Source organism: Engystomops pustulosus, chromosome 9, assembly GCF_040894005.1.
Source record: "Engystomops pustulosus chromosome 9, aEngPut4.maternal, whole genome shotgun sequence".
NCBI lineage: Eukaryota > Metazoa > Chordata > Amphibia > Anura > Leptodactylidae > Engystomops > Engystomops pustulosus.
Window position 1 is genome coordinate 87,037,355 of NC_092419.1, and position 23,040 is coordinate 87,060,394.

At 42.7% G+C, this 23,040-nt stretch overlaps 1 protein-coding gene across 2 annotated transcripts in view; it reads left to right on the forward strand.

Annotated features, from left to right (window-relative positions):
• Nucleotides 1-23,040, forward strand: part of BRINP1 (BMP/retinoic acid inducible neural specific 1) — a 140,158-nt gene that overhangs the window by 87,824 nt on the left and 29,294 nt on the right. For both annotated transcript variants that reach the window (XM_072125578.1, XM_072125577.1), the window contains exons 3-5: nt 46-236; nt 10,526-10,695; nt 16,400-16,505. In XM_072125578.1, coding sequence (XP_071981679.1) covers nt 46-236; nt 10,526-10,695; nt 16,400-16,505 — 467 coding nt within the window. The remainder of the gene's footprint in view (nt 1-45; nt 237-10,525; nt 10,696-16,399; nt 16,506-23,040) is intronic.

A 23,040-nucleotide genomic window follows, 5' to 3' on the forward strand; every position in this document is an offset into this window, starting at 1 on the left:
ATTTTCTTATTTGTATTTACTAATATGTTTCTTTTGGTTTTTAAGGGAGTTTGCCCGCTGGAAGGTGAGAAACGTGGCAGTGGACCGTAAGGAACCTCTAAAAAGTATTTTGCCCTTGATGCCTGAATTCCAGCGAAGTTTGAGACTCCTTGGACGGAGGCCCAGTTCTCAACAGATCATAGAGACCATCATTAAAAAATACGGGACTCATCTTGTGGTCTCTGCCACTCTTGGAGGTAAAGGATTAAACATGTTTTATGTGTATCATTCTAATTCTAATGTATTGGAGGCAGAGACAGAGAGTATTTCTTCAGATAAAGCTGTGGTGAGATTAGGAAACCCATGACAGATGCCTGACAGACCTCATTATAGTTATTCAACGGGCGCCCTTGGTGTCACTCATATGGCAAATATATCAAGCGCTAAAGACGCATTAGACATTTTTCTATTGCATAACTCCACATTTTCTCATAAAAATGAAAAAAAAAGTGAATCTCGTACTGAAATTATATAAAACAAAACCTTAGAAATGGGTAAATTTGGGATAAATTTGGGGTCAATAGAAAAGTACACCAAATACCAAGGATAAACACAAATCTCGTTCTTTTGGAAGTGAAATGGGACACATAACCACATATGCTACATTAAAATCCCATAGCTACAACAGTTACTGGAACAATTATTCCAAGGTACCATGAACTTCTCAAGCTGCCCTACATACAACTACTTGGTAGCAACTCCATGTTGTGGTCTTGCTTGCTGTTGTAGCCAGTCTACCAGTCTACTTTTAGAGATTCAAAGACCTACCCGAGGATTACCTCTAGGGTATTTCCCTCCTCATTTAGTGAACTCTATAAACATTGTGAAAAGGAGCTGAAGAGATTGCAGACCAATTCCTTAGGCTTGCTCTTCCTGCAGAGTGGGCAAACCCACTTTTTGGGACTGTACCTAGATGCCAATAATTTCCAACCTCATATTGGCTCTGCATTACTCTCTCTGTTTTCCTGTGTATCCATGAATAAGATACAGCAACCATAGTTTCACATTGCTCAGCAATAATAGGGAAAGAAAATGGATTGGCAATATACAAGATGTCAAAATGGTATGCAATGTATATATAATATATGTAGTGGACACAAACAGCATGCCACCATCGATGTCAATCATTGATGTGCCTTAATAATAATTACTATATTTACATAGCGAAAGCATATTCTTCAGCGCTGCACAGAGCTTTCCAGATCAGTCCCAGTCCCCAATGGGGCTCACAATCTAATCAACTTACCAGTATGTTTGGAGTGTGGGAGGAACCGGAGAAAACCCACGCAAACATGAAGAGAACATACAAACTCATCTTAGGTGTAAAGCTCCCTGCCGGGGCTAGTGATTTCATGAATAATACCTGGATAAGATCTGTAAGAGCTGGCACTTAGCTTACGACATGGAAACATAGATTTATGTCCAGTTTATCTTAGTTTTAGTCAAGTGTGATATGGTTCTAGCAGCTCTGCAGCGCAGTTCCCCTCTGGTCCAGCTGCCAGCTAATTTTGACTTGTAGAACAGTAAGAACTTGCATCTGTTCCATGTGTTCTACCACTACTGGTTATGGCTCATAATAACTGAAGAAAATAACTGAAGACCTAACAAGGATGTGAACTTATTATAACATTTGATTCTTCTGCCCTCCATATCTGTGCTGTCTGGCCTATCATTCAACTGTTGACGAAGATTCAACAGTTGATAGAAGATTCTGCAGGTACATTGCACTCCTTGCACTGAAAATTATGACATTTTGGCTAGTACTCTAGAGGTCTTTTTAGTTTGAGGTTGACATTGTAGAATATTTTATATTATTAGCCATTGGGGCAGTGCTAAGGGTTGACACCAATGCATTGGATATTTAGTTGGGAAGTTGGGCATGATGATCGATATAGGGAAGAGTACAAGGGAGATAAGGCAGTAAGAATCAAATGGGGCATATAGACATATATAGGAAAGAATGTCCATTATAGGACTGCTCCTTAACTTATAAATTCTTGTATTGATCTTGTGAATTTGGAAGCTGGTAACCTGATGGGTAGTCCTCGGTGGCATGTAGTTCCAGCACCAATACAATGGTATAGAGCACATAAAGGACGACTCTGTGACGGCCACTTTCTTTTATTACACTACGCGTTTCGGCTAAGGACATGAGCCTTCATCAGGTGCACTTGACAAAGGCTCATGTCCTAATCTGAAACGTGTAGCACTAATAAAAGAAAGATTTAATCTCGGAATCCAAGAGTCATCAATTTATCTGTGCTCTATACCGAAAAATCATCTAAGTTTTGGAGCAGCCAAGTATTATGGAAATTGTTTTATGTGTCATCCCTACTCGATAGCTCATATTCATCTCACAAATGTGGCGCATCACGTTCCGCTGGTCTCTAATGCTGCGTGGCGTATGTCATTGTTTATTTTGCACACAGCTAATAGGCTAAGCTGAGGTTTTTAGAATCCGCTGCATGTAAGTGCCTTTTTCTTGAAAAGATCAAGAACATGTATAGATTAGGAATGAATAGCCAAGGTCACAGTAGTGCTGCTGTTTCTAAGTTGCTTGACAAATAATTATCTCAACCATCTAATTGGCACGCTAGCAATACTAGCTCGGCTGCTGAAAAGCTGACGAATAGGAAGTGCCACAGTGCAGATGTTCTGTGCAACACTGAATATGCACATTGTGGAATTAGAGCTCATGTTTGCTGTCAACTTCTAATCACAGTTTAATCCTCTTCAAATAGGTTTTGTACTGTTTAACTGTTTATATGAAAGACTATGTTTTACTGTATGTTAAATTGAGGACCTGGGATGACATTCAAAGCACTGATTCTGTACTTTGTGCTTTCATTTGTACAACACATTTTGGCTAAAGACATGACATGAGCCTTCATCACATCTGATGAAGGGTCATAGCCTAACCTGAAGCTTTTATCACAGAATCAGCATCCTTTGATACATCTGTAGTGTGCCTGACCTTTAGATGTGAGGGGTAGGTGAAAGTAAGGGGATCTGCTAGAGCCAGGCGCCAAAAAGGAATTTTTGTGTGCACACAGGACAGGAGAGGGGTGTCCCCTGGGGGACTGGTGGGTTGGAGTTGCAGCGTCGGACCCCGGTACTGGACCTTAGTCCAGAATAGGTATGCAGGTTGGGAAAAGAAAAAACGGGGTCAGTGGAGAGACGCGCTACATCCAGGAATCAGATTGGTGAGGGTAATTTTTAAATATTTTATTTGTATATTGACAACGCGTTTCAACACTGTAACGGTGTTTTCATCAGGTCTGCAGGAGAAGGGGGAAGGAGGGGGTGTCGGGTGGCAGAGCTGTGCTGCCTACTGTCCAGCTGAAACGTCCAAATGCCGTGGAGATGCAGGGAGATGGCAGGTTGCGTACTGGCACGGGCGCGAGAGAAATATATAAATAAAATATTTAAAAATTACCCTCACCAATCTGATTCCTGGATGTAGCGCGTCTCTCCACTGACCCCGTTTTTTCTTTTCCCAACCTTTAGATGTGGGGGCAGCTGTATTCCCCTAGTACCGGAGTGGCTGGCGCTAGTCACGGTCATGGTAGATTGGTCCAGGACAAAAGGTCTCTTCCAAACCTGGCAGGACCGGCGAGGGGATGCAAGAAGAGGGGGAGGCTGTGATGGAAGGTTCCCCCTAGGAGCACTCCCAACATAATGTGTAGTGAAAAGATCCTCGGACAGAAAGTGAAGGGGAGGCCTATGATGGTTGCGACAGCCAGGGATCACACGTGGAGACAAGAGTTTAGGAACATAAAAATCACTGTATCTTTATTCCAAGACTCGAACACAACAACAGTAAACTGAATTAGGCAGTAAGTCCTTTCTGTCAGGGCCAAGGTAGTTGGTAGTTGGATGCGGTCTGGTGCAGCTCATTGCCCTGGTCCTATGGCTTGGGGTTGGAAAAGAATGTTGGCTTCTAAGACAGCATTTTTGGAGGCAGGCTCTGTACAGAGGCGGAGCTTCAAGCCTATTGGAGGGCAAGCCTGTTTTCCAACCAAAAAAGGAGTTTAGTGCAGAGTAGGATTAACATTGTATTACAATTTAATATCAACATTAGAAATATTAACCCTTACTTACCTTCAGGCAGGTGGATAATACAGCTGCAATACCAGAAGTGAGCAGTAGATGGCGAATACTAAGAAATTAATGGGCTGAACATAAGGAACTTAGCCTGAAACCACCTAGATGGTTACAATAGAGTTGGCGGGCTCCACTAACTAACAGCAGACAAAGGGGTTCATTTACCGAGGGCCCGAATCGCGTTTTTCCATCGGTTCACCTGAATATTTCCGATTTGCGCCGATTTTCCCTGAGTTGTCCAGGGTTTTTGGCCCATGCGATCGGATTGTGGCGCATCAGCGTCGGCATGCATACAATGGAAATCGGGGGGCATGGGCGCAAGAAAACCCGACGGATTCGGAAAAACTGCCGTAATTAAAAAAGTGACGCTTGACACGCGCTTACCTGCACCCAGCATAGGACGGTGAACTTCAGTGAACTCCGACGGAATTCAGCGCAGCAGCGACACCTGGTGGACATTGGGTGCTCTACCTTAGTGAGTCGCCGGAAGACCTGAATCCTCCATAGAGAATGCGCAGCTGGATTGCGACAGGACCGGGTTAGTAAATCTGCCCCAAAGTGTTTAGGTTCGTAATGCCCTACCAAGTAGGCCATTACAAATACTCCTTTTATCTGTGCCTTATACCAAATGCATCTTAGTTTTGGGGCAGCCAAGTATTATGGAAACTGTTTTATGCATAATCTCAACCTAGAATCGAATAGAATCCTACATAGCCACACAGATTTATATAGCAGGGACATGGGATGTAATTGCAGACTGTCAGCAGAGTAAATTTTGTCACGTCCATTATGTCATGTGCCCACCAACCATGTTGTTGTTTAGGTACACAGTGTCTTAGGAGAAATTCATGTGTATACAAATTACAAAGTGCTTGCAGGATCACTCACTCCTACACCTGAAATAGCTCTGGTACCTGGAGCTATCCCTAAGGCAAAGAATGGGCTGCTTCGTCATCTCATGAGAGCCGCTTGAACCACCGTCCCTAGATACAAGAAATCACACTCAATTCCTCCTAGAACGAAATTTGTGCAATGCCTTAACTGCATAAAACTGACAGTAGTAGGCTAAGATTATGATGATTCCTGTATTAAAACTGGGTCTCATTTCACTCAGTCCAAAATTTGAATTTTTTAAATGTTTTTTTTTAAAGAAATTTTCCCCAAATTACAAATTGGGGCACATTTACTGAGGGTTTTGCGCCGCTTTGCAACACACTTTTTTCGGTCTGTGCCCGTTCTTCAATGTTAAAACACGTTGCATAGGTATTTAAGTAGTGGGTGCGCTGTTATTGTGTCGCACACAACCCTTTTTGGGGTGCAGTTGCATTGGCTTCCATGTGACACAAATTGATCGGTCTGACTGATTCGGACTGAGCGCAGGATTTAACTTTCACATTGTTTAGCAAGCCCTAGCCCTACCATGCACCACTAAAAAGAAGGTGAACTCTGTCAGACCTGAGTGGGTTAGTGACACATGCAGGATATTATGCGCACGATCTTAGTGAATCGCGGCACGCAGCATTATAGACGCACAATGCACTTTCTGTGAACTCCGGTGACCGGGTAAGTGAATGTACCCCAATGGGGGTCATTTACTAAGGGGCCGAATCGCTCTTTTTCGGTGGGTTTCCAGAAAATTACCGGTTTACGCTGAATTGCCCTGGGTTTTTGGCGCACGCGATCGAATTGTGGCGCATCGGCGCCGGCATGCATGCAACGGAAATGGGGGGGGGGGGCGTAGGAAAACCCGATGGATTCGGAATAACCGGGGTATTTTTTAAAAATATGTGTCGCTTGACACACGCTTATCTGCACCCAGGATAGGATGGTGAACACCGGAGCTCACTATCCTATTCCTGGTGCAGGTAAGCGCGTGTCAAGCGACACATTTTTTTAAAAAAATTCTGCGGTTTTTCAGAATCTGTCGGGTTTTCCAACGGCCACGCCCCCCATTTCCATCGCATGAATGCCGGCGACGATGCGCCAAAATCTCATCACGCGCGCCAAAAACCCAGGCAATTCCGCTCAAATCTGTAATTTTCAGGAAACCCGACGAAGAATAGCGATTCGGGCCCTTAGTAAATGACCCCCATTGTGTCACTTGCTCTCCTCAGTCATATGTTACACAGACTCTAGAGAAATTAGTCCTCTACATTTTAATGTTATTAGTTGTTTTATAGCCTCAAAATCCACTTTCAGTAAATTATACTGGTTGAAAAAAGAGCATATATTTATACAATATGTTCCCATAAGTTAAAAGATAAAACTTACTTTTTCCACTGCTGGGCTATACAGTTTATCAGTTTTCTATACACACATATTATACATGCGTAATAAATGCACATATATTTGTATGCAAAAAGAAAGAAAACCTTTGCTTTACAATTCCAAAAACACTTTATACCATAAAGTCAAGTGCATATTAAGCTAACAGAGCAGAAGCTTTATGCTTGAACCGAAAAACTGCTGACATTTATTTTCTACCATGAAGTTTAGAATGTCCCCAGAGAGCTGATGACGGAAGGGGCTTTTAAAGATAAGAATAGACTACAATAAAGAAATGCAGGTCGGTAAGACATTAGTGATTGTGAGCAGCAGAACAATGAATGCTTTGTTATTTTAGGTGGATCTGATTAAATTGTCATTTTAGTTATATTATGCCTTCAATCACACTAAACTATTATATGATATTATATATCATTACATATAAGTATTCTATGGTATATAATATCATACAACATAATACTGATCCATCTATGTATAGCAATGGATCTTCTCTCACCTTTACTCTTTGGTAGAGTTGATTGGACAAAAACCCGATGTTCGGGTCTGTTTGGTCTGTGAAACACGAGTCCGGCATTGGGGCTCACCTGAAAAAACCTGCATGATGGGCTGCTGTCATTTTTATTGAATAAAATATAGTCAAAACGTCTTAGCCAATACATAACAAGAAAAGGTGAAAGGTCAATTTTTATGTAATGCATAAAACATTTTAACTATTGTATATTTTAAGCAATAAAAATAACAGTCAGCACCAATCTCCATGGAAAAACTCTTTTTTTTCGTTCATCTTCAATGGTTCATCACCTGATCTGACTCAAATCAGGGGCAACCTTTGGAGGTCAGCGTCTATGGCAAAGTGCCAAAATATTTTACTGAAATATTAATACATGATTATTGTTGATAGCAATATCACAGTATCTGCACCTGTCTTTCTCCTTTTCTACTTTATTCTTAGTTGGACTTGTGGCTGCCTTTAGAGATAAGTGCGACTTTCAGGGATAGAGACACCCAAGAATTATGGGGTAGATTTATCGAAACAGTAAGATGGGCTATCTTATATTGTACTATATTTAATAATAATATGTAATATACTGGAATATACTAGACTGGCTGAATGTAGACATGATCCAATCTAGGCTCAGTAAAATCAATGTGTACAAGGCCCCAGAGTTATTAAATAACACAGTTCTCTTATTGTTGTACCATTGTCTAAAATCTTCAGGGATTCCCTAATGTCTAGTACGGTGCCAAGTGACTGGCACAAAGCAAATGTGGTGCCAATATTTTAAAAGGGCTCTAGAACTTTGCCAGGTAATTACAGGCCTGTAAGTTTAACTTCCATTGTGGGGAAAATATTGGAAGGGTTAGCAAAAGACTACACCCTGGAGACTGTGATGTTGAATAGTATAATAAGTGACAGCCAGCATGGATTTACTAAGGATAGAAGTCAGACTAACCTGATCTGCTTCTATGAAGAGGTAAGCAGATCCCTGGATGGAGGAGCCGCTTTATATATTCTGTTCTTGGATTTTGCAAAGACATTTGACACTGTCCCTGATAGACGCTTGATGGGTAAAATAAGGTTTAGTGGTTTGGCACGTTTTATTTGCAATTGGATTGAGAACTGGGATCGTATCCAGAGAGTTGTGGTCAATGATTCCTACTCGGAATGGTCACCAGTTATGAGTGGTGTACCCCAGGGTTCTGTGCTTGGCCCACTACTATTTAATATGTTTATTAATGATATGGAGGTAGGAATGAATAGCACTGTGTCTATGTTTGCAGATGACACCAAGTTGTGTAGTGTAATACAGTCTATGGAGGATGTTCATAGGCTGCAGGGTGACTTGGACAAACTGAGTGTTTGGTCATCCACTTGGCAAATGAGTTTCAATGTGGGTAAATGTAAGGTTATGCACCTGGGGGCAACATATGTCTTTGGGGGAGTAAAACTTGGAGAGTCCCTTGTTGATAAGGACCTGGGCGTACTAGTAGATCATAAATTAAATAACAGCATGCAATGTCAATTAGCTGCCTCTAAAGCCAGCAAGATCTTGACATGTATCAAAAGTGGTAAGGACTCTTGGGACAGGGATATTATATTACCACTATACAAGGCATTGGTCCGGCCTCGTCTGGAGTATGCAGTCCTGTTCTGGGCACTGGTCCAAAAAAAGTATGCCCTGGAGCTGGGGAGGGTTCAACAAAGAGCAACAAAAATGATAAGGGTTATGGAGGGTCAAAGTTATGAGGAAAGATTAAGACAACTAGATTTATTTAGTCTGGAAAAGAGACGACTAAGAGGAGACATGATTAATTTATATAAATATATGAATGGTCCATACAAAAAGTATGGTGGAAAGTTGTTCCAGATTTAATCAAATCAAAAAACAAGGGGGCGCTGTCTCCATCTGGCGAAAACAAGGTTTAATCACCCGAGGCAACAGGGCTTTTTTACTATGAGAACTGTAAATCTGTTGAATAGCCTGCCTCAGGCGCTGGTCACAGCAGGGACAGCAGAGAGCTTCAAGAAGGGTCCAGATGCCTTTTTACATCTAAATAACATCATTGGTTATGTTATATAGAATTGTTTCCCATAAATCTCTTCCTCATCCAATCCCTTACATTCCTTTGTTTGAACTTGATGGACATGTGTCTTTTTGAAACCGTATAAACTAGTGTTTAATTCTTAAATAAAACTTCCATCAGAAATCTATAATGCTTTCTATAATAACCTTAACTTTAGCTAACATGTACATTTTTCAAAGAAGCTACTGGGGGGTGTACCAAGCTTGCGCTTGCTCTCTAGAGAGGCTACTGGAGCGTACATTTACAAAAATTAGTTAGATAAGGTTTAGCTTAGTACAGAAAGTGTTATAGGGTTAGCTAAAGATAGATTAGGGTTTAGTAGACACATAAGACACATAAAGTTGGGTCTTTCTTTTATACCCCTGTAGTAAATCTATTGGTGCTAGTGAGGAACACTACTGTTTCAGTTAGTTATGAAATGATTCCATTGCTTTATGCCAGGAACATATCATTATTGAAATCCACAAAGGTCACAAAATGTTTTCATTGGTTCTGCCTGATTTAGATAAAGTTCACTCCACCCATTGTGGTATCCATTTTTCTGTTCCATTTTGGAAGAGGATAACATACTCTTAAAACCGTTGGTGAATGGAAGCCCAACCCTTTACTATCTGTTCCCATTGACTTCCATGTATGCAAAGTTAACAAATTAACAATAGAGTTAGTTTTCCCATTATGGCTTCTCAACCAGAAACCATATGAATCTCCCTTCTCCGAACCGTACGCCTCTGTGGCCGTGTTTGGGCGGAGATCAGGCAAAGAGTAGGACGGGCAGAGGTTGTATATGGTTGTAGGACTGCTGGCTGGAGAGTTATACGACTGGCGTTATAAACGCCAGTCTTAATGAATCTCCCCTATGTGCCAAGACAGGGAAAAGTGTAGGCTTTGTGCGTCCCACAACCTCTCTTTTTGCCTACTTGCCAGCCCTATGCAAACTCACAGGTAATGTGTGCACAGGTACAAAATTGTAATGCAGTAGAATAGTCAAAAGGTACAAGCAAAGTTCAAATAATACTAATGCACTAGAATTTTGGTGCAGCCTTTGACGTAACAATAGGAAGTGCAGAGTACGTAGACGATCTAATAATTTGCCAGATTTATCATCCAGCATCAGACACAGGGAACTTTATGAAGCATAAGAATGTCTAGTCTATCTCTTCACTGTCTTACCTTACAACACTTTTTATAAATCTGCCCCTTTATCTACAAAATAATGTAATTGTAATTATTCTGGAAGATTCTAATTTCCATTAATTCTTTAATCATTTATAGAGACAAAGAAGCTAGTACGAGGCAGAATGATTTAAGGGCATCTTAGGAAAGAGTATTTTCAATGACTGATTGAATTAAGTAGATAAAATAGAATAAATGGTAATCCATGTCTTAATTGCTTATTATACAATAATTGACAACTTTGCTGCTATGTATGAGCGATGAAAAAAGCCATTTTTCATGGAAGTATCAGCTGAATCATAGTTTAACCATTGTCCCTGGTTTATACTCTGTGCAGGGGAGGAGGCACTGACAATGTATATGGACAAGAGTCGCTTGGATCGACATGCAGGAAATGGAAACCAGAGTGTGGAGTCGTTGCATCATTTGGCATCTTCTTATTTTGTAGACAGGGATGGGACTATGAGGAAACTTCATGAGATCCAAATATCAACAGGAGCCATTAAGGTATTTTTTTCTTTATGACTGCTGAAACATTACAATTTAACCATTTATGTGAATTTGAGACACTTAAAGAGGACCTGTCACATCAATATGAGACACTAAATCAACTACAGGTCCTTATGAGCTGTGGTTTAGGATCCCAAATTTGACAGCTGTACATGGAAAAAATTAATAAAACAAACATTTAAACTTATCTAGATCTGAGTCTGACTCATATAATAAAATCCTGCTCCAGCACCTCCTCAATCCAGTTAATGAAGCAGTGATAATGCCCCAGCTTCCTTGCCCTTGCGGTGTACTTTTGGTGCTTTCATAGCAAAGCTGCGGTTTGCTATGGCCGTTTCACTTGCCGTAACATGTGGGCACTGAAGGGAATGAGGGTCGAGGTGAGTATAAGTTTTTTTTTTACTTAAAAATGTTATAGGGTGATTTGAGACACTAAACTACCGGTCTGGAAAGACCTATGGGTCCTTTAGCCTCCACTCTGTCCTTGTGGACCAGTATTTTAGCGTTCTGAATATCTCCATATGACGCCTAATGGCACTAGGGCTGAAAAATCTATCCGCAATAAATATAATTCACCGAGGGAAAATTGGGACGTACCACCCCTCCATGAATAGGTGAAAGATTGTGTCCATTAAGCTCCATTGTTTGAGACCTATGAGGAAAAATACTGTGATAAGAAGTACAAAAATACCAACAGAAGCCAGAGAAGGATTTTGAGAAAGGGTTGTTGAAGAGCTTACACACAGCAACATAATGAGATATTGTCCTTGAGTCCACTGTGCCTGAGGTCTCCTTGCATTGGGGTCAGTGCTAGTTGGCCAGGGCAGTAGATAAAAAGGAGGATAAAAGTAATATTCCAGCACAACAGTTATTCAAGTTCTGCACTATAAATTAAAGTGTCTCCACTTTTTGAAGATTGTTACTGCTAAGTTTTGAAGAAAACTGCTCAGAACAGCTAGTCTTTCATTTTAATATCAAGGGCTCCTTGATTTACCACGTCTGCCCCCTCATCACCCTTGCTCCCTCATAACCTCCAAAAGCAGAAAGAGACCTTCAGTTTGTCCACTGGCCATCGATGAAAGAGACTTCCTCATCCCTACATAACACATTGAGAGTATTGTGGCTATACATGACTGGGCATACTACAAGTACTGTTATAATTTAAAGGTATTCAAAAAAAAAAAAATTACACATATGCAAAAAATATGAGATCATTGGGGGAGCTAAATGCTATGCTATGCTATAACATTATGCACATTACACGCCTATTTTTGTCAATGCTGAATACTTGACTGAAGAACATGATGCACGCTTGATAGATGATCCACTCAAGTTTTTGGCCTCCATCCCCTGACTATCCAAGAATTAGATATTTATTATGCAAGGCTGAAGGAGGGTCTGTAAAAATAATAATATTAAGTACAGGGTTTAGCGCAGCTATGGTCGCAATTGGAGCTCTGACCTATGTAAACAAACATAGTGACAGGTGCCACCGTGGGAGAATGTGGGCACCAGAGGAGGTAAGGATAAGCTCTTTGTTGTTTTCATCGCAACCCCCCCAGCCGCGTATAAAAATTTTTTTGGACAAATCCTTTAAGCAAAATGGAGATGTTAGATGAAAAGCTGTCCAATTCGGTAATGAACAGTATGCAGTAAATGGCTTTGCTTCCTATTGTGTTAAGCAAGAATAAAATTATATTTTAAATATATATACAGCAAAGCTGTTTGGACCTTAAGGGGAACCTGTCTCATCATTAACCCCTAAAAGCCACCCACAGTACCTTATTGTAGCCTTTGTAAGTCTTCCTGAGATGCTTTTATCTCTTACCACAGCCACAGCATGGATTACTTTAAAATACTATACTATAAAAAGACTTTTATTGTTTATTGCTCTGCCCACTCCACCTCCTGGTGGCATCTGGCACTTCCCAGCCCTGCCTCCTCTCACCAACGTCGCTCTCTAGCTCCTTTACTCCTCAGCTGCTCAGAGATCTCGCTCATACACAGATGGAGCTGGAACGTGATGTCAGCGAGAGGAGGTAGGGCTGGGAAGTGTCTGATAAAAGCAGGAGTTGAATTGGGCAGAGCACACAGTGGTGAGAAGGCGGAGTAACTTGACTTCTTGGTCCAGCTGCCCCACCTCCTTGACTGTCTCATAGCCAGGAATAAAGGTACTTTTTAAACCGTGCTGCGGCTGTGGTATGTGAGGAAAGCATGTCAGAAAGGCAAGGGCCACAGTAAGGTACTGTGGGTAGTTTTCTAGGGGTTAATGACATTGACAAGTTCCCTTTAAAACAACATGATCTTAAAACTTGGCTTCTCCCTGTAAAGACTCGATTTCTCATGATATGTTTTATGTGCTCAGGAGTGCACTACTGAACAGAGTAAATATATTAAAGCTCCATTTATTGGCAGAAGTCCTGAAGGAGAACACACAAAACTAAATGCATACTTATAGTTATATATTCTGATGTAACCTCTCAGAAGGGAAAGGTAATGTCTTCAAGATCGTTCTGAGCAGGAGATACTAAAGAGGGACACACTCTGAGCCCAGAGATATACCTCACAAAGCATCTCTTAGAATAATCACTATGGAATATTTTTTGTAGGATATTTCTCTTTGGTCTGTTTAGAAGTGTCCTCCTGACTGTTTGCACTCTCATGTGGCCCTGCCACTCCGACATCCTGCTAGTAAATCTGCCCTTGCTGCTCATTCTTCAGCTTCATTGCTCTGGAGACTCTGTAGATTTGGTTAACTCCAAATAAAAAAACCTTAAGTCATCATTTGTGCAGATGTCAGATCTGATATGTAAGATTGCCCGTCTCTAGCTGCAGATACAATATGCTACTTATTTTTCCATAAACAAGGTAAAATTATATATTTTTTCATGAATAATGCATACTGCAGTAATTTCTGTATACAGCAATGACTATTTAAAATAATATGCAAGTTTGGATGTGATATACTAGTATTTTGCCCTGTTCTATAATGACAGCCATGTTTAAAGTTTAACATTTCACTCACATGTATAAAAATGTTTGACCTTTATGCTTTTCCTCTATTATACTTTCCTCTATTATGAAGTTTTTGTTTTTTCCCACTAGTGGACTTTCAGAGATGATCTTTAGTTTTAAACAATTGTGAAACTGACTACATATCACCCAATTCCATCACACCTTATCCCTAATCTCACCACTGTCGTTATCCCAGCTCTAACTCATTTCTTTAAACTTTTAATATCTGGTCTTCTTTAATAACTGGTCTTTGTACATCTTCCTTCAAACCTGGAACTGTCTCATCCATCCTAAAGAATACATATCTAGATCCATCTTCTTTGCTTCTAACTTAGTACTTCCATTTGACAAAAAAAGCTCCTTGAACAACATGTCCACCTGAAACTGTCGTTCTACCTTAGCTCCAAGTCACACTTTGACAAACTGCAATCTGCTTTATAACCCAATAACTTCACTGAACCTGCCCTGACCAAAGTCTCCAATGATCTGCTATCAGACAACACTCTGCTCTCCTCTTTCTTGATTGGTCCTTTGCCTTTGATACTGTTGACCAATCTCTCTTGCTACAAACTCCATCATCCCTTTGAATCACGGATCGTCCCCTTTCCTGGATTTCCTCATACTTCTCTAACCTTTGTTATCCTAGGACCCCTCCTTTTCTTCATCTATATCTCTTCCCCAAACCTCAACACTCTTCCAGAAACTATCCCTAGTAGTGTATATTTTAACTGAGAACATGGACGCATGGATTTGTGGATCAATTTTAAAGAAAAGTCAAGGTTAAATTTAGATATTTGATCACATTAAAGGCGCTGTAGACAAATACTGTTCACAAGGGAAATATACACAACGGAAAGGAGGTTGTAAACAGAGGTAATGTTGGTAACATTAAGTTAACAGATATGAATAAGTCAATTATCCTGTTGCGGCCAGCAGTACAGCAAGTGGTTACAGGGTTTTCACCAGCACGATGTTCGGTGTGACCATAGCTCCTGATTTTTAAACTCTATGTATAGGTGTAGGTATACCCAACCTGTCCCTCGGAGGGTGCTGGGGCACCTCCAACCCAGGTTAAATTGCCAGATCTCCATAACATTATAAATCCCTTAAATTAGGTCTTAGAGATCTCCTTTAAATCTGTGTGTTTTAAAAAGACCTTGCTTCCAACTAGTCTGCCCCAGGTGTGAAAATCAACACTTCTCAACTTTTGATGCCAGATGCCTGTCGGGATAGGTGTCATCTGCCAGCTTGCACATAAGGTCATCATTGTCTGCCCTGCGCTGCCTTTGCCCTCCGATATACTCCACATCCATCTAAAATTTTAAAATATTAATCATGAAAAACATAGCCATCCACAACTTTTCCTCTACATATACCTCGGACTTAATCAGCCATTACCGTCCAACACGTAATCTGCAATGTTCACTCCACTCCAACTATCCGCTCTTTCTCACAACCATCACCAGGACCTCTCCCATGCATCCCCCATACTCTGGAACTCAACATCACAATGTGTCAGACTGTCCCCAACCTTCTAAACCTTTAAATGAAACCTGAAAAGCAATCTATTTGGGATCGCCTACAATGGGCAATAACCCATTACTATGCTCCCTCACGGCATGCCTCCATCTACCCTCCTATATAGATTGTGATTACTCATAGGAAGGATCATCCATGACTTTTTCAAGCTCAATGTTTTCCAGTCTTTGTACTTCAATATGTTTATGTTAGTTGAATGTATGTGAACCCCTGATTCTAACTAAAATTCTTACATTGGGTTGCTTTATACATTGAGGAATCAATGATTTCTCCTCTTCTAGATTAATTGTACATGAAGTCATACAGACTCAGGCTGGATTCACACAGCCGTTGCCCGCTGTACCGTAGCAGCGCTGCTTACCCCCGCCCCTCGCCACAGGGATACATGGCGCACGGCGCTGTATGCCATGAAAAGATAGGACATGTCCAATCTTTTCACGGGGTACGGAGCAGTACGTTGCCACACGTGTGCCATCTATGGGGCAGTGTGAATGCAGCCTCAGACAGGGGAATTCTCCTGTGGGCCCATGGACTTGGTGGGCTTCCTGCCCCTGCTTGAGTGTTTCATAAATACTCTGTAGTACATACAGATATTTCTCATACAGTGAATTCAACATGTATATGTTTATTAATTTGACTTGAACAGCTAATGGGATCTAAATCCCTGGCAAGAGCATGTGACTGGTAGGGTTCCCAACCAGGGTCATAACAGTCCAAACCAAGAGCAATGCGGAAGAAATTTTTTGATGTTCCTTGGATTGCCCTATGGTCAAATTGGGGAATTATATAGGTAAATAATTGGGAAATCATAACTGGGTCTCCAGAGGTGGCACAGTGATATTGACTCCAGCTCTGAGCTCTCCGCCTCCATAACTTTGTAGAACCAAATTTAATCTCCCCTCAGAGTTGATTTTCTGGATGACGCCACTACTCTGTGCCAAAAAAGAAAATTATTTAGAAGTAATGTCAATGTAAAATCTTTATATGTTAAACATTTATAAAATAAGTTACGATAAATTAAGTTACAGGTTAAACAAAAAGTAACCGAACATTAAAAATATTTTTAACATATTAGACAATTTAAAATTCTATTGTTCAGGTCTTCGATGTCATACTGTTTTATTACAACCATCTTGAATTTTTGTAGGTCACTGAAACTCGTACAGGACCACTGGGGTGTAGCAGCTATGACAATCTCGATTCAGTCAGTTCAGTGCTGTTACAGAGCACAGAAAGCAAACTCCATCTTCAGGGTGAGTATCCAATTCTCCACATATACAAGTGCAAACATTATACTATTTATTGTAATGTAACTTATTTATTTAACATTCTTTTGACATTTTAGACAATGGCCCCATAAACATATTTTATGCAGTATGATTACTGAGTTTGGTTATCTGTTCTGTCCTAGCTGGTGCCAACAGAGAGTTGGCATATAGGCCCTGAAATGGCACAATGCCAGGAATTGTGATTATTTCTCCCTTTACGTCAACTCCACGCTATGTGGGTGTAGAGTGGTGTAAAAGGGGGCATCCCGTCCCCGTACCTGTGCACTAGCTATAGCATATCCCGATTCAGGCCTGAACATGCGTAGGTTGAAGCGCAAATCTATGCCAGTCTGGAGTGTCCTGATATATCTGGCACCCAGAAAGGGCAGGTGAAACATCAAACGGTGGCGCCACATACATTTTGAATTACCAATTTCTATAAAGAGGGCAAATACTGGTGTAACCATATTAGAAGCATTTTCAGGTTTCGGATGTAGTTTCCAAAGCCAAATCCAAGACAGATAGTGCTCCCTTTTTTAATCCACTCAAGGATATGGCTTTAAAGGCTTCTACAAAAAACCTGAATGTGTAAATGAAGCCTTAAAAGAAATCAAATGAAACTATTATCAGGATTTATTGTACCTAGTAAACACAGGAAAATTAGATTTTTGTAAAGGTTTCTAGCTTGGAAAGCTATTTATGCCTTATTGAAGCTGCTGTGATTAGCAACATACCTAAAGAGGAGCTCAGAATTCTTAATCTGTGGAACAAAGTCAAGTGAAACCATCAAGTGAAGCAGCAAGCCACCATATTTAAAGGGGCGCTTCAATATTATAAGCCAAATGAAAATTAGAATGCACAAATTTATCTGCAGTGTCCGATCTCTGGGGAACCAGCAGGTCCCCATCGGACTAGAAGTGATAATATTAGGACCTTTGTTCACGTGACAGCACAGCTAATCACTAGCTGTTCACATTAAAATATATATAGGAACTGTGCAAATACATGTACCAGGATGGGATAAGGAAAACATTGCCTCTTGGCTACCTTGTAAGGCAGCTCCCTTAACATCATGCATGACTTGGTTAGAAGCCTTATGAAATGATGCAGGATAATTTCCAAACCAGTATTTCCATTCCATCAGACTCCCTTATGGAATAGATATGCTGGTTTACCTATTATTCTGCATCAGGTCATTAGGCTTCCTGAAATAGTCTTGTTTGATGTTAAGGGGGCTGCCATACAAGGTAACCAAGAGGTAATGTTTTCCTTATCCTCTTCTGGAAAATATATTTGCATAATTAGCAGAGTCCTGCAGTGGAGCATCAATGACTATGAATTTCCAAAATCCTGCAGAAGTGGCCTTTAATAACAATATGTCCAGACCTGACCTATAACATCACCAATTATAGTCTGATGGTCTATGTAAGTCCTAGGACCTATAGTAGGTCAGTTTGTTTTTCTCCTTTTTTACCATGGATATCTGAATAATTCTGAAAAGTATTGGAACATCCTTTTCATTGTATTAATCTCTCATGGTGGGTAGAAACAGTCTGGCCTAACCCCTCATAGGATGACATTTTCAGTTTAGCAGAAAAGACCCCTCCTTGAAGTCCCATGCACTCACCATCTAATGGAAATATTGTACAATAATAGCAATGCTCCATCAATAGAGTATATACGAGTATAGGGAATACAGCAATTTATTTGATGTGGAATCTCTGCTTTTGATAAAAGTGATTTTTGGATAGGCGTCCCAACATCAGTTCTGGTGTGTGCCATACAGAGAAAGGAAAATATTTTTACATTGCAGAAGATAAGAAAAACTCTACGGTAAAGTTTTAACCGTCTGTCATACAGAACTCTTTTGGATTTCCGAAAGATTCAAATAAACATTTTCCAATTCATACAATCTAAACTTGATTGTATAATGTCGATTGGAATTTACATAATGGGGGTCATTTACTAAGGGCCCGAATCGCGTTTTCCCGACGTGTTACCCGAATATTTCCGATTTGCGCCGATTGTACCTGAATTGCCCCGGGATTGTGTCGCACGCGATCGGATTGTGGCGCATCGGCGCCGGCATGCACGCGACGGAAATCGGGGGGCGTGGCCGAACGAAAACCCGACGTATTCGGAAAAACCGCCGCATTTAAAAACCGAAAAAGTGTCGCTTGGTGACCGCTTACCTTCACCTGGTCCGAGGTGGTGCATTCCGGCGCGTGGAGATGATTTTCAGCGCAGCAGCGCCACCTGGTGGACGGCGGAGGAACTGCCTTCATGAATCCCGGCCGGACCCGAATCCAGAGCAGAGAACGCGCCGCTGGATCGCGAATGGGCCGGGTAAGTAAATTTGCCCCAATGTTTCCTACACGTGGAAAGTGTTGCATATAATTCCATCAAAACCAATCATCCTAAATTGTAACATTTGTGGGAACTAGAGATGAGCGAGCACTAAAATGCTCGGGTACTCGTTATTCGAGACGAACTTTTCCCGATGCTCGAGTGCTCGTCTCGAATAACGAGCCCCATTGAAGTCAATGGGAGACTCGAGCATTTTTCAAGTGGACCAAGGCTCTGCACAGGGAAGCTTGGCCAAACACCTGGGAACCTCAGAAAAGGATGGAAACACCACGGAAATGGACAGGAAACAGCAGGGGCAGCATGCATGGATGCCTCTGAGGCTGCTTAATCGCACCATTATGCCAAAACTATGGGCAACAGCATGGCCATGACAGAGTGACAGAATGAAGCTAGATAGCATCTAAAACATCCAATAATTGACCCTGACACTATAGGGGACGGCATGCAGAGGCAGCGGCAGCAGCGGCAGGCTAGGGAGTGGCATGGCGACATACCCTAAATGGACTCAGGCTTCAAACCAATGGGTGGCAGAGAGGAACCAAAGGAGGTGAGCAAGAAGCGCTCAAATAATATCGGTACATGATAAAAGTTTGCCAGTATATTTTGTGGATTACACAGCAGGGTGCCGACAAAGTTAACATGGAAGCCATGAAAACAACCCAAAATTCTGCCTGACACAGCTCGTTTGATAAGGGGACCATGTATGGAGGCAGTGAACTAGTAGTAGATTAAAGGTGCTGCAGTTAAAACTATGTTAGTTGGATCTTGGCATGGAGCTGGCGCTCCGCTGCCAGGCGAGCTTTCGCCAATCCAAGCCCCTGTCTCTAGGCTACTCCCCAAACAGCACTTCTAAGAACCTTTTGTATAAGATCAAGTGTAGTAGCGTTCTTATAAATTTGGGATATGGCGGGTGAGGGGAATGTAAACAGATGCGCAAGAAGCGCTGAAATAATATTGGTAAATGATAAAAGTTTGCCAGTATATTTTGTGGATAACACAGCTGGGTGGCGACAAAGTTAACAACTTTGATGTGGAATCCATGAAAACAACCCAAATTTCTGCCTGACACACCTCGTTTGATAAAGGGACGATGTATGGAGGCAGCTATATGGACGACTTTTGGAGGTAGCAATGGAGACAACGTGTGGAGGCTGCTATGGAGACAATTTAATTTGGATAGTGCCTGTATGTGGCAGTCCCAAAAAGTTTTCAAACCAGAGGAGCAGGTAGGTAGCCCTCCAGAAAAATGAAATAGATTGAGTGCCTGCATGTGGCAGTCCCAAAAAGTTTTCAAACCAGAGGAGCAGGTAGGTGGCCCTCCAGAAAAATGGAATAGATTGAGTGCCTGTATGTGGCAGTCCAAAAAAGTTTTCAAACCAGAGGAGCAGGTAGGTGGCCCTCCAGAAAAATGGAATAGATTGAGTGCCTGTATGTGGCAGTCCAAAAAAGTTTTCAAACCAGAGGAGCAGGTAGGTGGCCCTCCAGAAAAATGGAATAGATTGAGTGCCTGTATGTGGCAGTCCAAAAAAGTTTTCAAACCAGAGGAGCAGGTAGGTGGCCCTCCAGAAAAATGGAATAGATTGAGTGCCTGTATGTGGCAGTCCAAAAAAGTTTTCAAACCAGAGGAGCAGGTAGGTGGCCCTCCAGAAAAATGGAATAGATTGAGTGCCTGTATGTGGCAGTCCAAAAAAGTTTTCAAACCAGAGGAGCAGGTAGGTGGCCCTCCAGAAAAATGGAATAGATTGAGTGCCTGTATGTGGCACTCCCAAAAATTGTTTAAAACAGAGGACCGGGTCGGTGGCCCTCCAGAAAAATTAAATGCATAAAGTACTATAGCTAGAGCCAGTGGGCCCTGTCAAAAAATAGCCAGTTTCCTCTGCTTTACTGTACAAAGAGGAGGAGAAAGAGGAAAATGAGGAGGAGGAGGAGTGGATAAATTATTCAGGTTGAGCTTCCTTCACCTGGTGGAGATTGGAAATTATGAGAAATCCAGGCTTTATTCATCTTAATAAGCGTCAGCCTGTCAGCGCTGTCAGTCGACAGGCGTGTACGCTTATCGGTGATGATGCCACCAGCTGCACTGAAAACCCGCTCGGACAAGACGCTAGCGGCAGGGCAGGCAAGAACCTCCAAGGCGTACAGCGCCAGTTCGTGCCACATGTCCAGCTTTGAAACCCAGTAGTTGTAGGGAGCTGTGTGATCATTTAGGACGATGGTATGGTCAGCTACGTACTCCCTCACCATCTTTCTGTAAAGATCAGCCCTACTCTGCCGAGACTGGGGACAGGTGACAGTGTCTTGCTGGGGTGACATAAAGCTGGCAAAAGCCTTGTAAAGCGTACCCTTGCCAGTGCTGAACAAGCTGCCTGCTCGCCTACTCTCCCTCGCTACTTGTCCCGCAGAACTACGCACTCTGCCGCTAGCGCTGTCAGAAGGGAAATACTGTTTCAGCTTGTGCACCAGGGCCTGCTGGTATTCATGCATTCTCACACTCCTTTCCTCTGCAGGGATGAGAGTGGAAAGATTTTGCTTGTACCGTGGGTCCAGGAGAGTGAACACCCAGTAATCGGTGCTGGAATAAATTCTTTGAACGCGAGGGTCACGGGATAGGCAGCCTAGCATGAAATCTGCCATATGCGCCAGAGTACCAACGCGTAAGAATTCACTCCCCTCACTGGCCTGACTGTCCATTTCCTCCTCCTCCAACTCCTCCAACTCCTCTTCTTCTGCCCATACACGCTGAACAGTGAAGGACTCAACAATGGTCCCCTCTTGTGTCTCGCCAACATTCTCCTCCTCTTCCTCCTCATCCTCCTCCACCTCCACCTCCTCCGATATGCGCTGAGAAACAGACCTAAGGGTGCTTTGGCTATCAACAAGGGAATCTTCTTCCCCCGTCTCTTGTGACGAGCGCAAAGCTTCCGACTTCATGCTGATCAGAGAGTTTTTCAACAGGCCAAGCAGCGGGATGGTGAGGCTGATGATGGCGGCATCGCCACTGACCATCTGTGTTGACTCCTCAAAGTTACTCAGCACCTGACGGATATCAGACATCCACGTCCACTCCTCATTGTAGACTTGAGGAAGCTGACTGACCTGACTACCAGTTCTGGTGGAAGTTGACATCTGGCAGTCTACAATGGCTCGGCGCTGCTGGTAAACTCTGGATAACATGGTCAGTGTTGAATTCCACCTCGTGGGCACGTCGCACAACAGTCGGTGAGCGGGCAGTTGGAGGCGGCGCTGCGCTGCCCTGAGAGTGACAGCATCTGTGCTGGACTTCCTGAAATGCGCACAGATGCGGCGCACCTTCGTGAGCAAATCTGACAGATTGGGGTATGTCTTGAGGAAACGCTGAACTATCAGATTTAACACATGGGCCAGGCATGGCTCATGTGTCAGTCTGCCGAGTTGCAGAGCCGCCACCAGGTTACGGCCGTTGTCACACACAACCATGCCTGGCTTCAGGTTCAGCGGTGCCAGCCACAGATCAGTCTGCGCCGTGATGCCCTGTAATAGCTCTTGGGCGGTGTGCCTTTTATCGCCTAGGCACAGCAGTTTGAGCACCGCCTGCTGTCGCTTAGCGACGGCACTGCTGCTGTGCCTAGAGCTACCGACTGATGGCGCCATGCCCACGGATGGTAGTTCGGAGGAGGAGGTGGAGGAGGGGTGGGAGGAGGAGGAGGCATAGTAGGCCTGAAACACCTGGACCGAGGTAGGCCCCGCAATCCTCGGCGTCGGCAGTATATGACCAGCCCCAGGGTCAGACTCGGTCCCAGCCTCCACCAAGTTAACCCAATGTGCCGTCAGCGATATATAGTGGCCCTGCCCGGCAGCACTCGTCCACGTGTCCGTGGTCAGGTGGACCTTGTCAGAAACGGCGTTGGTCAGGGCACGGATGATGTTGTCTGACACGTGCTGGTGCAGGGCTGGGACGGCACATCGGGAAAAGTAGTGGCGGCTGGGGACCGAATACAGAGGGGCGGCCGCCGCCATGAGGTTGCGAAAGGCCTCGGTCTCTACTAGCCTATAGGGCAGCATCTCCAGGCTAAGCAATCTGGAGATGTGGACATTAAGGGCTTGGGCGTGCGGGTGGGTTGCACTATATTTGTGTTTCCGCTCCAGCGTCTGGGGTATGGAGAGCTGAACGCTG